The 16,952-nt window shown below is 36.2% G+C and overlaps 4 protein-coding genes across 15 annotated transcripts in view; 3 read left to right on the top strand and 1 right to left on the bottom strand.

Moving 5' to 3' along the window:
- Positions 1–16,952, top strand: part of LOC107626561 (putative disease resistance protein At3g14460) — a 60,081-nt gene that overhangs the window by 16,162 nt on the left and 26,967 nt on the right. For 2 of the 9 annotated variants that reach the window (XR_002356533.1, XR_002356534.1), the window contains exon 3: positions 10,445–10,605. The exons of 1 other annotated variant lie outside the window; for it this stretch is intronic. The gene's annotated coding sequence lies outside the window, so the exon portion shown is untranslated. Of the gene's footprint in view, positions 1–4,343; positions 4,500–4,519; positions 5,538–10,444; positions 10,606–10,951; positions 11,019–11,567; positions 12,261–16,952 lie in introns of those variants that run through there. 6 more of the 9 variants (XR_002356530.1, XR_002356536.1, XR_002356529.1 and 3 more) reach the window with 6 other exon arrangements.
- The window catches only part of LOC107626564 (putative disease resistance protein At3g14460), an 87,589-nt gene that overhangs the window by 49,749 nt on the left and 20,888 nt on the right, over positions 1–16,952 (top strand). The window contains exon 2 of one of the 2 annotated variants that reach the window (XM_021114741.1): positions 1,400–1,488. The exons of the other annotated variant lie outside the window; for it this stretch is intronic. The gene's annotated coding sequence lies outside the window, so the exon portion shown is untranslated. Of the gene's footprint in view, positions 1–1,399; positions 1,489–16,952 lie in introns of those variants that run through there. 2 annotated transcript variants of the gene reach the window in all.
- Positions 1–16,952, bottom strand: part of LOC107626560 — a 37,038-nt gene that overhangs the window by 10,521 nt on the left and 9,565 nt on the right. The gene's annotated exons all lie outside the window — the stretch shown is intronic.
- Positions 963–16,952, top strand: part of LOC107626558 (putative disease resistance protein At3g14460) — a 51,686-nt gene continuing 35,696 nt past the window's right edge. The window contains exons 1-2 of one of the 2 annotated variants that reach the window (XM_016329462.2): positions 963–3,705; positions 9,197–10,046. In XM_016329462.2, the coding sequence (XP_016184948.2) occupies positions 1,338–3,705; positions 9,197–10,046 (3,218 nt within the window). In that variant the 5' untranslated portion in view covers positions 963–1,337. Of the gene's footprint in view, positions 3,706–6,562; positions 10,047–16,952 lie in introns of those variants that run through there. The other variant, XM_021114719.1, reaches the window with a different exon arrangement.

Below are 16,952 nucleotides of genomic sequence, written 5' to 3'. Positions count from 1 at the left end.
TAGGTAAGATTTTTTTTTTTTTTTAGTGTGTATGTTAATACCAGATTAGTCCAAATGTTTCTTATACTGAGTCATTAAGGAATAAACTCTTAGGTTGTGTTTGATAAGTGTCTTAAGACTGATGCATATATATTGAGACTATGGAGTCAGATAAGATAGTTACCAAACAAATTCCTAATGTTATGGATGTATTTAAATGTGACTTAAGCAGTAGATCAACTATGTAATAAATTATCTTCTGCTGTTGATTTTGTTGCATGGTTTGAGAAATAAATTCGGTACTGTTGTTAATGATTAAAAGGGCTATAAATTACGTTTGAGCAAAGCAAGTCTAGAATTACTTCCAACATGCAATAGATCAACTTGGAGGAGTTTGGATGGTTAAAAACTTGATATTGAAAAATAGTTTTCTTAATATTGAAATGGTAATTAATGCATCAGAAAATATTTTTGATAGTTCACAAAAAAAAAAGTACTTGTAGAAAAGCTATCTATCTAGAACAAAATGTCAAAATCTAATCTGAAAGTGAAACGTCATCTTTCAGAAGTACATGTGCATTAATTGGTAGAAAATTATGAATGGTAAGAGGAAGAAGTGGGAGCTATTGTTAGATGACATGCATGGATATCAAAATTTGTAAAGATAAAACATGAGATATTTTTTTGGTATTAATAGCTTGAGTAACTTTTATAAAACAATCTGGTGGTGATTAACCATCTCAATTTGGATTATTAAAATAATAAAAAAAGAGGAGTGCTGGGGAGCCAACAAGTTTTGTGATTTGTAGCCATCAATTAGTCATCATTGGTGTTTTTAATGGTGTGAGATTTCATCCAATGGTGTGGGATTACTCACTTTTCTTTTGCTAGTTAAGTGCTGGCTAGATTTTGATAAAAGTGCTGGCCCTAGACTTTCTCATAAAAAGAAATACTAATAATGAAATTCATATTGTGGAAGTCAGTCACAATTATATGAAGCAAATTATTCAGATTCTTTCTGATAAAGACTGCATTTCCATTGGTCCTAAAAAAAGTTTGAACTTTATACATCTTGAAATCTCATTGCATCTTTCAAAAAGTAGGAATATGATTAAACATTAAAGGTTTTATGCAATTACGGTGCACCTTCCAAAATGACAATAACATTTAAAGTATAGTGTTATAAAAATGAAAAGTTACTCCACTGTTTTGAATTAAGTTATCTCGGAGATTGATACCACGTTTGGTTCCTAACTTGCAATTGCAAAGAATTGTTCTTTCCTTCTATTCTGAAAACTTTAAGCATAGTTCTTTCCTTCTATTCTGAAAATTTGATTACTTTGATCTTGTTTGAGATCATGGCTGGAGTTGTTGTTGGTGGAGCTTTTCTGTCTGGCTTCATTAATGTTGTCCTGGACAGGCTCATTTCTGCTGATGCTGTCAACTTGGTTGTGGGCAAGAAGCTTAGCTCTGACTTGGTTGAGAGGCTGAGGAATGCTTTGACAGATGCTGGAGCTCTTGTTGATGATGCAGAGCTCAAGCAACTGGATAACCATGATGTGAAGGAGTGGCTCAACTGTCTCCGAGATGCTCTTTACACTGCTGATGACTTGCTGGACCGTGCCTGCACCAAAGCTGCAACTACAAAGGTCACTCTCTTGGGTAGAATCTTCAATTCTGAAGATAGGCAGATGGAGAATGAGATAGAAAGGGTGGTCAGAAGGATAGAAGATCTTGAGAAACGCAAAGGAAAGCTTGGACTTGAAAAGATTTCCACTGCTAGCTTCTCCTGGAAAACTCCATCCACTTCTCTTGAAAAAGGGAAGGTGTATGGCAGGGAGGATGACCAGAAGGCCTTAATCAAGATGCTGAATGACAACAATGAGAATCACCTGTCTGTCATCTCTATCGTTGGCATGGGTGGTGTTGGTAAAACTACTTTGGCTCAATGGATGTACAATAATGCAGAGTTGATGGAGGGATTTGATCGGAAAGCATGGGTTTGCGTTTCAGAAAAATTCAATATTGTTGAGACTACAAAGAATATAGTAAAGGAAATCTCTATAAACACTCAGGATCTTGATAGCTTCAATTCAATTCAAGATGCTTTGAAGAAAGGATTGTCGGAAAAGAAGTTCTTTATTGTTTTGGATGATGTCTGGAGCAATGATCATCATCAATGGAAGGATTTTCTAGCCCCTTTCCAATATGGGGTTAAGGGAAGTACTATTCTTCTGACTACTCGCAAGGAAGATGTTGGTTCAGTTGTCCAAACAAATTATCACCCTCACTATCTCATTCCATTATCAGAAGACTGTTGTTGGTCAGTGTTTGCAGCCAATGCTTCTTTTCCAGAATCAAATGGGAACCCAACACTAGAAGGAATAGGCAAAAAGATTGCCAAGAAGTGCGACGGTTTGCCATTAGCAGCAGAAACACTTGGTTGCTTGTGCAGAAGGCATGATGCTAAGGAATGGGAAAAAATCTTAAGGAGTGATATTTGGGGATATTCTACAAATGACAGTAAGATTGTTCCAGCATTGTTAATTAGTTACTTTCACCTTGCTGCACATTTGAAGCGTTGTTTTGTTTATTGTGCACTGTTTCCGAAAGATTATGTTTTCAATAAAGATGAACTAATTTTGTTGTGGATGGCTGAAGATCTTTTAAGCCTACCAAAGAGAGGAGAGACTTTAGAAGAGGTTGGTTGCAAGTGTTTTGAAGAATTAGCTTCAAGGTTATTTTTTAAACCAGCTAAGTACAAATTTGAGAGATTTGTGATGCATGATCTCTTGCATGACTTGGCAATATTCCTTGCCGGAGACTTCTATTGTAGAATAGAAGATCTTGGTGAACAAGAAGAGAAGAAGGTTCTCACTCGTCATTTGTCATATTTCCCACGTGGAAGCTTAGGTCATTCAATCACAAAAGTCTTTAACTTCATTGCGAAATCAGAATCTTTGAGGACATCGTTGTATATTGATGATTTGTTTAGCATGGAAAGTGTAGCATCTAAGTTTATATACTTGAGAGTTTTATCCTTTCATAAACTTGATGTATTACCTGATTCAATAGGTGAATTGATTCATCTACGCTATTTGAATCTCTCATGCTGTAGCATTAATAGGTTGCCGGAATCATTGTGCAACTTGTATAATCTACAAACATTAATATTGTACAGATGTACCAAGCTGACCATGTTGCCTAGAAACATGCATAATCTTGTGAATTTAAGGCATCTTGAACTTGGAAAAACTTGTTTGGAAGAAATGCCTGGAGGAATAAGCAAATTGAAACACTTGCATACTTTAGATTTCTTTGTGGTGGGCAAGCATGAAGATAACAAAATCCAAGAATTAGGAGGGCTCTCAAATCTTCATGGATCACTTGAGCTAAAGAAATTGGAGAATATTGTTGATGTGAAAGAAGCAGAGAATGCAAGGATGACAAACAAGAATCTTATCGACAAATTATACTTGGAGTGGTCTTCAGGTGATGATATGGTTTCGAACACAAAAGCCGAAAGAGATATATTCGACAGCTTGCAACCTCACAACAGCATGAAAGAGTTGACAATCAAGGGATATAAGGGTACAATATTTCCAGATTGGTTGGGGAACTGTTCATACAACAATATGACAAGTGTATCTCTGAAGTCTTGCAACAATTGCTGCATGCTGCCTTCACTTGGACAGTTGCCATCTCTTAAGGCCCTGCGCATTCAAGGTTTTCTTCATCTGAAGTGTGTTGGCATGGAGTTTTACAAGGGTATTGGCGACCCTTCTGTGCATATTGCTCCTCCTTTTCCCTTGTTGGAGAGTCTGAAATGTTATAGTATGGCATGTTGGGAGGAATGACACTTACCTGACTCAAAAGCTTTTCCTGAGCTTAAGAGTCTTGAAATAATAGATTGTCCGATGTTAAAGGGAGATATGCTTCATCAGGTATTCATGAGAATTGTTTCTTCTTCATCAGATGCTTTGAAGGTTCGCAAGCTAGTTATCCAATCTCAAGCAGCACAAGTATGATTTGGTTGAGCTACTAATATTAGAGAGCTGTGATTTCCTCACCTCGTTCTCCTTAGATGCCTTTCCCAATCTCAAGAATTTGGAGATAAGAGAGTGTAGGAATCTGGAATCAGTGTCAATGTCAGAGGCACCACACGCTGCTCTTCACCGTCTAATAATGAGTGGGTGCTCCAAATTAGTGTCATTTGCCGGAGAAGGACTGGCTGCACCCAACTTGACTCATCTCAATGTTAGCAGGTGCTCAAAGTTGGAGGCATTACCACGTGACATGAATAGTCTACTCCCTTCAACAATTGCACATTGAGTACTGTTGGAACCTGGAGAATATGGCAGGAGAAAAGCTGCCTCCCTCTCTCTTGCTACTTCAAATTAAACAGTGTCCTTTCCTGGGAGAACACTGCAAGAACAAGAATCAACAAATTTAGCCCAAAATTTCACACATCCCCACCGTTCAAGTTAGAGGCCCGAAATAATAACTGTTTCTTCCTTTCTGGATTTGGATACCTCATCAGACAGATTCACAAGGTGATGAAGGTATGTAGCTAATGCACACATGATTCAAGAATATGCTTTCCACATTTAAAGATCACAATCCTTTACCTGAGATAGTCATTAGAAGGTGAAGGAGTTGTGAAGAATGTCATGAGCTGCAGAAAATGGTGTTATTATTTTGATTGTTAAAGCTTAGATTTAAAAGTGAAAATAATGCATCAACTATTCTACAGTGAACTATGTTAAAGCATTTGTTGTGAGTTATAAATTTCAACTCAAACAAAATTTCCAGGGGTCTGTCTGTGGAGATTACCACTATGGTCAAGGATCTGCTTTCAATATATGCAGCTGTGTTCATGAACCAATGGAATGTGCATTGGGCAGCCTCTTTGGCAAATGCATGTTGATGAGCGTATAAGTAACTGCATACAATTTTTTCTGTCTTTTGACATTATGTCAGCCTCAATTTTCACTGCAACATTGTTATTTTAATGTCCAATTTCCTCAAACTGATTTTGTCTCTTTGAACATGAGATAGTAGAAAGGAAGATTGGTTGTGCTGTACTTCCATTTATTAGATTTTTCATATTCTCTTGTAATGATCATAGAGATTCTGGTAATCTGGTCATTTTCTTAACATCAATGTATTAACCTAATCAGATTGGGATTAACTTGAGTGGACACAAGCAGTTGAGCAAATAGAAGAAAAGTTGAGAGGAGGTGCTATTTTCACCCTAGCAGGTTTTTCTAGCAGCAACTTATTTTCATCAAGTGAACGATCACATGGGAAAACATTGTGATATTGAGCTGAAATTTTAACTGGAGATTCTTCACAAACAATTCTTCAATTTGGAGGTGTGATTTGTAGTCTGAACTCTATAGTAGAACTGCCGGAAAGTTTCATTAATTTAATCTTGTGGGAGACTATTTGGTTTTGCAGAAGAGTTGTGCATGTGTGGCCAGTGCTTGCAAGTTCTAAGACTTCTTTATTTTGTTCCTTTGATTCAAATGAATAATGAAGCTTTTTACCTTCTCCTGGATTTTTTTTTAACTCTCATTGAGAGATTTTTTTTCATTAGTTGTATTTTTCTGCCTTCTCTTTACTATTTTGCTGCTATTAACTATTGCTATAGTGTGTCTATGTTATGTCATAGAGTAAAAGAAAAATAACTGTGCAATGTTAACGTAAACTAAATATCTTGCCTCTGGAGTCTGGACCATAAATTTGTTTTCTTTTTGAACAAGGGAGCTCAACACAATAACCATAAATATATAACATTATCACAAGAAAGGAATCTGAATCTCTATGGTCAAACAGAAGAATTTTTGTTGATTCAACATAAGCGAAGAATCACACACGCTATTGCCATGCATTATTAAGCTTCTGAGAAAGAATTTTTTAACTGTGCAACAAAATTATCACAAAGACAACAATTCCATTGGGCACACAAAATGCTAATCCTGCAATCACACTGCATAGTCATGAGTTAGGATTAAAGATAAAATCCAATTGTGCTGTACCTTCCAAAGAAGAATTTTAACTGTTAGTTACGTAGCTTGTATATGCCACTTTCTTTGGAAAATTCTCTTGGTTTTATCTGTATTTCTCTGACAAGAAGATAATATTTACATCCAGCAATCCAATAAAAGAAATAAAGAATCATCATGAGCGCCTAATGCTCTAAGTACATATACTTCTATACATGATTAAATTTGGTCATGCAGCATTTGAAAGCTTCCTCTACTTTCAATTCTGTATCAGCTATCAGAAATAAAAATACAAAATTTATTAGTCCCAATGCATCACATATTTAACAGTGTACGGACTTATGTTTTAAAGCAACCTCATAGATAAGCTAGCTATCAACACGTGAAGGCGTGAAAGCCAATGTCTATTGCCAACAGATTTTAACCTTATATTATTACCATAATACCAGGATTGATATGCAGATTCATGCTCCTTAGTTTTATATAATTCCCACAAGGACTAGTGTCCATTGGTCACAGTGAAACCACACCACTAATATTTTTGCTATTTAACAATGTGTTGCTTCTTTCAAACAAGAATTAACAAATGGAGTTAGTGAAGAGCCAGCTAAGCACTCCACTGATACCGAATTTTTTATACTTACCTTGGAGACCGATACCACGTGATATCATATAGGACACCTTCTTTGAAAACTTGATTAAGAAAACCCCCTCTATTGAGTTCACTACACCCTGCAACCATTGTTCTCTTACCTTTCTCTGCAAATTCATTGACTTTTTCTGTTGTTGTTGAGATCATATCATGGCTGGTGCACTTGTTGGTGGAGCTTTTCTTTCTGGCTTCATTAATGTTGTCTTTGACCGGTTCCTGACAATGGATGCTGTCAACTTGGTGTTGGGCAAGAAACTTGGCCCTGACTTGGTTGAAAGGCTGAAGACTGCTCTGTTGGGTGCTGAAGCTCTTGTTGCTGATGCTGAGATGAAGCAGTTCGGTAATCCATCTGTGAGGAAGTGGCTCGATAGTCTCCGGGATGCTGTTTACTGTGCTGAGGACTTGCTGGATGCTGTCCTCCTCAAAGCCACCACTCAAAAGAATGCAAGTTCTTCCTGGAACCTTAGCTCCTTCATCAACCGAGATAGAGATGACATGGTAGACAGGATGGAAGCGGTGGTTAGAAGAATTGAGGATCTTGGAAAACAAAAAGATTTCCTAGGTCTTGAAAAGCTTCCCACTAGTAGCTGGAGGACTCCATCCAGTTCTCTTGTAAAAGGGAGTGTGTATGGCAGGGAGGATGACAAGAAGGCCTTAGTCCAGATGCTGAAGGACAACAATGATCATCACCTGTCTGTGATAGCTATTGTTGGCATAGGTGGGGTTGGTAAAACAACTTTAGCCCAATGGCTGTACAACAATCAGGAGGAGTTCATGAAGGGATTTGATCTGAAAGCATGGGTTTGCGTTTCGGAGAAGTTTGAAGTTGTTGAGACTACAAGGAATGTCATAAAGGAGATCTCTCCAGATACTCAAGGTCTTGAGCATTTTAATTCACTTCACCGCGCTTTGAAAGAAAAATTGTCGAATAAGAAGTTCTTTATTGTTCTGGATGATGTTTGGAGTGATGATGGTGACAAATGGAGTAATTTTATGACCCCTTTCCAACAAAATGGGAATAAGGGAAGTATTCTTCTTCTGACTACTCGGGCGAAAAATGTTGCTTCCGCAGTTCAAAATTGTCACCCTTATTTTCTCAGGAAGTTGTCGGAGGACTATTGTTGGTCAGTATTTGCAGAAAATGCATCTTTTCCACAGTCAAATGGGAGAGCAGCACTTGAAGAAATAGGTAGAAAGATTGTCAAGAAGTGTGATGGTTTGCCATTAGCTGCAGAAACACTTGGTCGCTTGTTACGTACAAAGCATGATGTTGAGGAATGGAACAAGATACTAATGAGTGACATTTGGGAATTTTCTCTGGAGAAGAGTAAGATTATTCCAGCATTACTGATAAGTTACTTCCATCTTCCTCCATATTTAAAGCGTTGTTTTGTTTATTGTGCTTTATTTCCCAAGGATTTTGAATTTGTGAAAGATGAATTAATCCTTTTGTGGATGACAGAAGATCTTTTACCACCACCAAAGAGAGGAGAGAGTTTAGAAGAAGTTGGTTGTGAGTGTTTTGATGAACTTACTTCCAGATTATTTTTCACAGAGATTCAAGATTATCATGATGATCATTATTTTGTGATGCATGATCTGTTGCATGATTTAGCAATATTCCTTGCTGGAGATTTCTATTGCAACTCAGAAGAACTTGGTAAAGAGGAGGAGATAAGGATTCAGACTCGGCATTTGTATGTAGATTTACGTCATTGTAGCTCGAAACTTTATAATTCTATTTCTAAAGTAGAATCTTTGAGAACATTATTATTGTTTAGCGATTTCTCATCTCTCAACTGCAACATTGAAGCGGCAACATGTGAGATATTATCAAAGTGTAAATACTTGAGAGTTTTATCCTTTAGAAAATTTAATATATTTGATGAGGTGACTAATTCAATTGGAGAATTGATCCATCTGCACTACCTGGATCTCTCTTATACTGGAATAGAGACATTACCCGAGTCTTTTTGCAGCTTGTGTAATTTGCAAACATTGAAGTTGTATGAATGCTCTGAGCTAACAACGCTGCCTAGTGGTTTGCATAATCTTGTGAGTCTGCGGCATCTTGATATTAGAGGAACTTCTTTGGAAGAAATGCCCAGAAAAATGAGCAAATTGAATCAGTTGTACGTTCTAAGTTCCTTTGTCGTTGGCAAGCACGAAGACAATGGAATCCAGGAGTTAGGAGGGCTGGTAAATCTTCATGGATGCCTTGAGATTAAGAAGTTGGAGAATATTGTTGATGTGAAAGAAGCAAAGAGGGCAAAGATAATGGATAAGAAGCACATTGATGAATTATGTTTGGAATGGTCTTCAGGTGATGATATAGTTTCAAGCACACAAAAAGAAAGAGACATCCTCGATAACTTGCAACCGCAGAATGGGTTGAAAGAGTTGAAAATCAAGGGATACAAGGGTACAATATTTCCAGATTGGTTGGGGAACTGTTCCTACCAAAACATGACACGTGTATCTCTAAAGTCTTGCAAGAATTGCTGCATGCTGCCTTCACTTGGACAGCTGCCATCTCTTAAGTCCCTAAGCATTGAAGGTTTCGATCTGCTGAGGAGTATTGGCGAGGAGTTTTACAAGAATGAAGGAGATCATCATTCTTCGCATATTGCACCGTTTCCCTCACTCGAGATTTTGTTATTTGATAGCATGGCATGTTGGGAGGTGTGGCACGTATCTGAGTCGGAAACATTTCCTAAACTTAGGAAGCTTGAAATAAGAAATTGCCCAATGTTGGAGGAAGAGATGCTTAATCAGGTATTCTTCAGAATCGTTTCTTCTTTGTCGGATGTTTCCAAAGTTCGCAAACTACATATATACGGCAATGATTTTGGACAGCACATCGAGACCAATCTTTATGGGGATACTTTATCAATTAGGGGACGTGAATATGTGTGGGAGTCTGCATTAAAGGCAATGATGAGCATGAACCATCTAAGTTGCCTCCAAGAAATACACATCATAGGGTATTCCTATCATGTATCCTTTCCGGGAAATTGTTTTCCCAAATCTTTGCAAAAGCTGAAAATCCGGAGTTGTAGAAAACTAGAATTCCCAGAGCAACAGCAGCACAAGTATGATATGGTAGAGCTACAAATAGAACACAGCTGCGATTCACTGAGCTCCTTGTCGTTGGATGTCTTTCCCAATCTCAAGAATCTCCAGATAGAAAGGTGTAGGAATCTGGAATCAGTGTCAATGTCAGAGGCACCACACGCTGCTCTTCAACGTCTCTCCATAACTTCCTGCCACAAATTAGTGTCATTTGCAGGAGGAGGACTGGCTGCACCCAACTTGACTCATCTCGAGATCTCTAATTGCGACAAATTAGTGTCATTTGCAGGAGAAGGACTGGCTGCACCCAACTTGACTCATCTTCAAGTCAGATGGTGCGAGAAGTTGGAGGCATTACCACGTGACATGAAGAGTCTACTCCCAAGTCTACAGTCTCTCGAGATATCTGGTTACCAAGACATGTTGCTGGAGGGTTATTTGCCGCCTAACTTGAAATCACTTGAAGTGGGAATTTGCGAGCAACAAATGAGGGATTTATCATGGATGGGCAACTTGCACGCCCTCACTCATCTTACAATTTTAGGTTCTTACTGCGACAACATAAAGTCATACCCAGAGGTGGGTTCGCTGCCTCACCTTCCCTCCCTTACCACTCTCAACATACGCTTCTTCCATAATCTGGAGACATTGGAGTGCAACGAGCTTCTCCGCCTCACCTCCCTTCAACAATTGCACATTCGTTTCTGCTACAAGCTGGAGAATATGGAAGGAGAAAAGCTGCCTCCCTCTCTCTTGCTACTCAAAATTGAAGGGTGTCGTTTGCTGGGAGAACACTGCAAGAACAAGCATCAACTAATCTGGCCCAAAATTTCCCACATCCCCACCATTCAAGTCGATGACAAACAAGTATTCTGAATAGAGATTTCTGTGCAGGTAATTGTCTAACTTCACGGTTCTTATGCCACCACAATTCAATTATACATGCATAAAATTCCTTTTCCTCAAAAGAAAACACCTCCCTCGTTCTTTAGACATTATTAACTAGTTGGACTGATATAAATTTGCATTTTTTTTCACTCATTGGGAAACCTCTCACTTTGTAGTTGTACTCAAAAGAAATATCCTCTGTATTCTCAAAAAAGAGTCATTCTTATAAATTCAAAGGCAGGGAATGTATTTGTGTGTGTGTGTATATATATATATATTGTGTATCCGACATTTGAGAATTTCTTTACATTATGGATAAATGAAATTTACTGTTTTTATCCATCTTCTGCAGGTAGATGGTAATGAAGTAAAAGTACCCAATGGTGGAGATTTCATCTTATACAATATTTTAGCTTCAGGTTGGTAAATTTACACCACTCCATTCCATTCGAGAATTTACTTTTCCTGTTCTGTTGGGAAAAAGAAAAAATGTTATAAAAGCTTGATTTAGTTATATGCACTGAAGGGTAAAATTGTGTTTCTGCCTTTGCCACTATTTGATATTTATGATAAACTTATTGGTATTGCCATATAGTAACTTCAATTTTATTCTTTTTCTGTCTTTCAAATCTATAGATTTCACTTTCTGTTTAGATGCTATTTACCATCGATCATTCATAATTTTAGCAAAGAGATAAAGTTGAAATCCTTTGAAAATATTCGAGGTAAAATTAAAACTTTCGCCAATCAATAGGGACATTCTTTAATATGGTTTTCCTTGTTTCCTTTTCTTCTATTCTTTAATCTTCTTTTAATTTCTTTTTACAATATAACAGAACATGATGTGGTTTGCAACTTTGAGTGATAGGCTAAAAGAAAATATAGCTTATTGTCTTACCTGAAATGGAAGCTGAAGCTTCAGAATAATTTAACAATTTTTTCCCTTCTGTTTTTGCCATCTTTTGCAGGTAAAAGTTCACAGATGTTAGAGATTTCATTGCACATGTATATCTATATATATGGAGATGTGAACTGGATTAATGTGTTGGGAAGCAGTAGTGTTTTCTGATTTGAGCTTTCATTTTAATTGGTATGTACACTAGTTTAAATTAATGACTGATGTGTATCATAGGATTCATATCCACACTACATGTGGAGTTACTTGGATTATTCAATTCAGTGCTTTGCTTCAAAGATAGGAACCATAGATGGTTGTTTGGTTATCAATAGTAGTCATGTTTGAACTAACTTGAATTGTAGCCTTTTTTTTTATTAAATTTTTAATTCAAAGGCATGATGATGATTAACATCATTATTGAACCTAGCTGAAGTAGTGTTACTTATATGTTAAAGCTATCATAATCTACATCTTACCAAGCATGAAACAGTTAATTTAATTAACTTCTAATCAAAGGTGCAACAGCTTTCATTGTTAACTAGTTGAACTATGCCGCCTGGAAAATTTGCATTCTTTTCTTTCATTTATGTAAAATCCCTATAATACCCCTTGTTCCTCTTTTTTTTCAAACCAAACCCTAACCCTCTTCTAACACACTCACTCACCTCTCACTACCGCACACACTCTCATTCCCGTCACACCCTCTTCCTCACAGCACACACACCCAGACCCTGACGGAAAAAAAAAAAGAAAGAAAGAAAAAGGAAAGAGAGAAAAGGGGAGACTGCGAGAAGAGAAGGGAGGAGGAAGGCGGGAGCTGTCCACGCCGAGCCACCATGCGAGGAGAGAGAGAGTCGCACTTCATCACTGCCGGCCTGGAGCATGCCGTTCGTGTCCCGTCGCGTCGCCGCCAGTCGCGTCCAGCTCGCTGCAGTTGCGTCACCATCAGAGGCCAGAACCGAGAGAGGTGCGTCCGAGAGGGGGGACGAGTGCGAGAGAGGAGACGCGGAAGAAGGATTGCTGCCGTTCTGCCTCGCCGCCTACAGCCGCCGCGCCTTGTCTCTGTCGCCGCTAAGCTTCAACCGCCGCCATCTTTGTTGGGGGTCACCGTCATTGCTGAATGAAGAGGGAGAGTTTGAGTCGGCCAGTGAAGGGAGGAAGAAAGAGTCGCGATGGAGGAGCCGTTCACCATCGTCGCGTCTGCTATTGCCATCAACGGAGCTCGTCGTCAGGGGAGCATCACCGACGTCACTACTAACGAACCGTCTCCGTCCCTGTTGTGATCTTGCTCAGCCCTACACCCCCTTCATTCTTGTCTCTAAATCAGCACAAATTTTCCCCTGTTCTGACTCCATTTATGAAACTGTAACGCTTCCACCTTTACTCTGCTATATCTTCTTCTTTTCTTATATGCTCTGGTTTTAATTGTGATAATATATCTCTGTTTTAGTACTATCGCCCTATTTGTTGCGTTTCTATACTGGAAATTATCTTGGGTACTGGTCATATGCTCCATATGTCACAGGCAGGATCCATCCATATCTATTTATTTTACCTTTTATTAAAAATATGAAATTATTCGTTTTAGAAACTGTAAATTTCTTTAAAATATTTGTAACTTTTTTATTTTATTTGTATTTGAGTCTGATAGGCTTGCTAGGGAACTGTTTTCCTGAGCGCCGGTCATGGTTCATTTTGGGTCGTGACAAAGTGGTATCAGAGCTTAGGTTTAATCTGTGTAATATGGAGCAAGTGTCCTATGATAGGATCACAATTGTATAAATAGAAGCGCGCCTATTTGTACAAATTGTGGCACTATCAAAGGCCTATAGGAATGTCTTCTTTGTCCTCTATGTCATTGTTGTCTTCTGATTATTGAGAGCATGCATCCTCTACCGCTTCTTACTACTCTTGTCCTTTTGTACCCAATCTTGACATATCCTTTGGTAGATTTTCTCGAATGTGTTTTTGCAAGGGTTTCAGTTTTGGTTCTGGTTCGCGATTTCTCTCCTAGCTAGTTCTAATTTTCTCCGATTTTGTGAATGTGTGCTTTAATCTTCTTCGTCTTTGGGTTGTTCTCTATGATTCCTAATGTCAATAGTTCATGAGTTACTTAAAAGGTTTGATTTATGTTTGTTGTGAATTACAATCTGATTTCTTTATAGAATTGTATTTGGATTTGTGGATTGCATGAATTTGCTGAGTTTCTGATCGAGATGCTTTGTTCTGGATTTGATAAGCGATATTGAGATTTTCCTTCTTATGTTGATGAGTTTTGAAGCTAACATAATTTTGATTAGCTTTTGATTCTTTTTTTCAAATCAATAATTTTGAAAACAGCTATTTAGTTGCTCAAGAAGGACTATGTGATGCAACATATGAATAGAGTGTTATCGTTGTTTGTTCGATTGATGATTTTCTTTGCTTAAGTGTAGTGAATTATTTGGGTGATAAGTTAGCTTTTTCGATCTAGAAGTTTAGTTTTGTTTTTCTAATTGATGATCTGTTTCCATTATGGTTCTTTGTTGCTGAATATGACTTTTTGTCACGGAACCATTTCCTGCTTGATAAGTTGAGAGAAAGATTGTGAACGCTTGCCTTTTGGTTGGTGTTTATAAGATGAACTTTGCTTTTGAGTATGATCTGAAACCTGAGAATTTTCTTAACCCTTGCTTTTCTGAAAATTTCCTTATTTTCAACTATTGTTCTTATTCTCAGAGGTTTAGGGAGATTGATTTTCTTGATTTGTAGTGCCTTTGTGATATTTGGAAGTGGACCTTAGAGATTGGAAAGAATTGTTGACAATTTTTTATAAAAAGACTAGACATCTAATTTCTTAAAGCATAATAAATTACTTATACAAATTTTTTTTTTTATTACATTCAATTAATTATTATAAACCATGCTTTCTTATTATGTATCCCTTAATAACTCTAGTTTTAAAATTATCTGATTTCTCAACGAAACTTGATGTTTCATGAATTACATTTGGTTGGGTTTGTGGAATAAAATAGTGTAAGTAAAATTATGTACTTACTTGAGCTATACAATGATACTTTAAATTAAATTTTCACTAGGATTGAAAATATATTATTTATTTTAATGTGATAATATAGAATTTTTGTGAACTTTGTTGCTTTTAAATTTATAAGTGGGAATCAATATTCAAAATAACTTGAGATTTTATTAGGACAATCATAATATATAGAGATTATTTTGGTAAATTTTTCAACAAGTTAGGATTTTTTTTATTGAATGATTAGTAATTTGAAAGTCATTGCTCTTGTAACGAAGTTATTGCTAATTTTATTATTAGTATTATGGAGTATTTACTTGAATATTTCCTTGCTTTACATCTTAATCATTAGCTTCTTTGTCACGATTATGGAAGCTCTGTTCTCTTGCTTTGCACTCATTTAAGTATTTAATTATTATAATTCTTAACTCTTTGCGAAGTTGTTAAAGTATTTCAGCATTTGGCGTTTTGATTTCTATCAGAATGTATTTTATACATAAAACCTCACCATTACTTTAAGCTTTTCCTTTCCTTTTTCTTTTGAAAAATTTCTTTTACAAGGATTTCACATCTTCCTCCAACCATTGATGATTATATGCTCCTATTTTCATTTTATTTATTCTTATGCATATTAAAATTTTAAGAGCCATTAATATCGGTTGAAAACTGCTGCAAAGCAGATATAGATATTTGTCTATATAAAATGTACATCAGTGTATGCATAATGACTGGTTTACAATTGGTAATTTATAGTTTATAGTTGTTGTTCTCCTTTTCACATAAAAAAAAAAAGTCAACTTTTTCTATAACTATAGTTATACTTGCATGTGTTTTTTTTATTTATCCAAAAAAAAAAAAAAAGATAAAGTATATATATTTATGAACATGATTTTTTTTTTTCTTTTGGTGTTTTATCTTTACAAGAAATTTAATTTCATACTAATTTTCTGAAATTCTTTTGCTATGTGCTTTGATTATGTTAAGAGCAAATTTATAATTGGAGATTTAGACCAAAAAAAATAAAAAGAAGAAAGTAGTTATTATAATTGATCCTAGTGTGTTAATTGCCATTACTTTAAATTTTAGTTTTATTATTATTATTATTTTATATGTGAATTTATTTGTAACTTCATACTAAGTTTAGCTACATGATTATAGGTGAATTTTGGCCTTGGGAATAATAAGATGATTGCTTGCATTTTCTCATTATGTTTTACGTTATTTGTCTTTTATTTATAGTCAAAAGCTATTAAATTTTATTCTAGTATACTTAATATTCAAGGTTATGGCAATAATTATTTCAAATGGCCTTTGTCAAAGAATTCTAAATAAGAGAAAATGAGGATGTTAATTTTTGTGATAATTACTGTTTTTAATTTTCATAATTGTACAATTGTCTTTCTAAAAGGTGCGGTCAAATCTTCTATTTGTTGTTTTGCTTTGTCTCTCTGTTATTGTCTTTGTCTTGTTGCTTGGGATTTGGATTTATAATTGTTGTGGGTATTTTATTTACGTTGTATGTTTGTTGCTGTTTAGCTTTCCTTACATATAGTGCTGTTGCTTCTTATTGTTTTCTTTAACTTCATTTGTCCTAGTGTTCTTATTTTGCTCGATAAATATTATAAAATTTTTAGGCTTTGTATGTTCTTCCTCTTCTTTGATTCTAAAAGATTGTGTGTTATTTAATTGTGTTTCTAGTCATTCTCTTAAATCTTTGTGAATATTACCGTTGATTTTAGTGGCCATCTCTTGTGAACTTCGTACTTCTTTGATCCAACATAAACTTGTTTTGACTTCATACACCATCTTTTCTTTTATTGTTCTATCGAAGTTTCTTGATTCAGATTTTCTTACTAAGATGCAATTGATTCTCTTTTTGGCATGCTTCACTGTTTTTGTATATCCTTGTTTAGTTGCGATCCTATGCATCTCCCCGAATTCTTGCGAACATCATCTGTGATGTTTGCTCTTTTTTGCCTAAGTTTAGAATCCTTTTAAGCAAACTCGTGTTTGTTTCAATATCACGTGTGATTCTCAGATATAGCAAGCGATACGTTAGTTCTTTAGGACACAGCTACCGATGCAGAAGTTCAGAAAGTTGAAATTCGAACACTTGACATAAGACTGGTTGCTACCATGGATATGTACTACAGAACCAAGATTGTATTTAGAAAAGATTGACGAACGACGTGAAGAGGGTTATGTATATCTGAGTTGTCAAGGGAACGAGGGTAGGGAAATGCCAATGACATCGTTTTATCAGGATCCTATCTTGTAACTTTTGCACCTCGTTATGCTCATTTCTCATGTTCGGTAAAGTGCTAAAACCATGTAAAGTTTTGAAGATTATATCAATTTTCGAGGACGAAAATTTTTATAAGGAGGGTAGAATGTAAAATCCCTACAATACCCCTTGTTCCTCTTTTTTTTCAAACCAAA

This window comes from Arachis ipaensis, chromosome B02, assembly GCF_000816755.2.
Source record: "Arachis ipaensis cultivar K30076 chromosome B02, Araip1.1, whole genome shotgun sequence".
NCBI lineage: Eukaryota > Viridiplantae > Streptophyta > Magnoliopsida > Fabales > Fabaceae > Arachis > Arachis ipaensis.
Note: the sequence above shows the minus strand (reverse complement) of the source record. Positions and strands in the feature narration are given on the sequence as shown.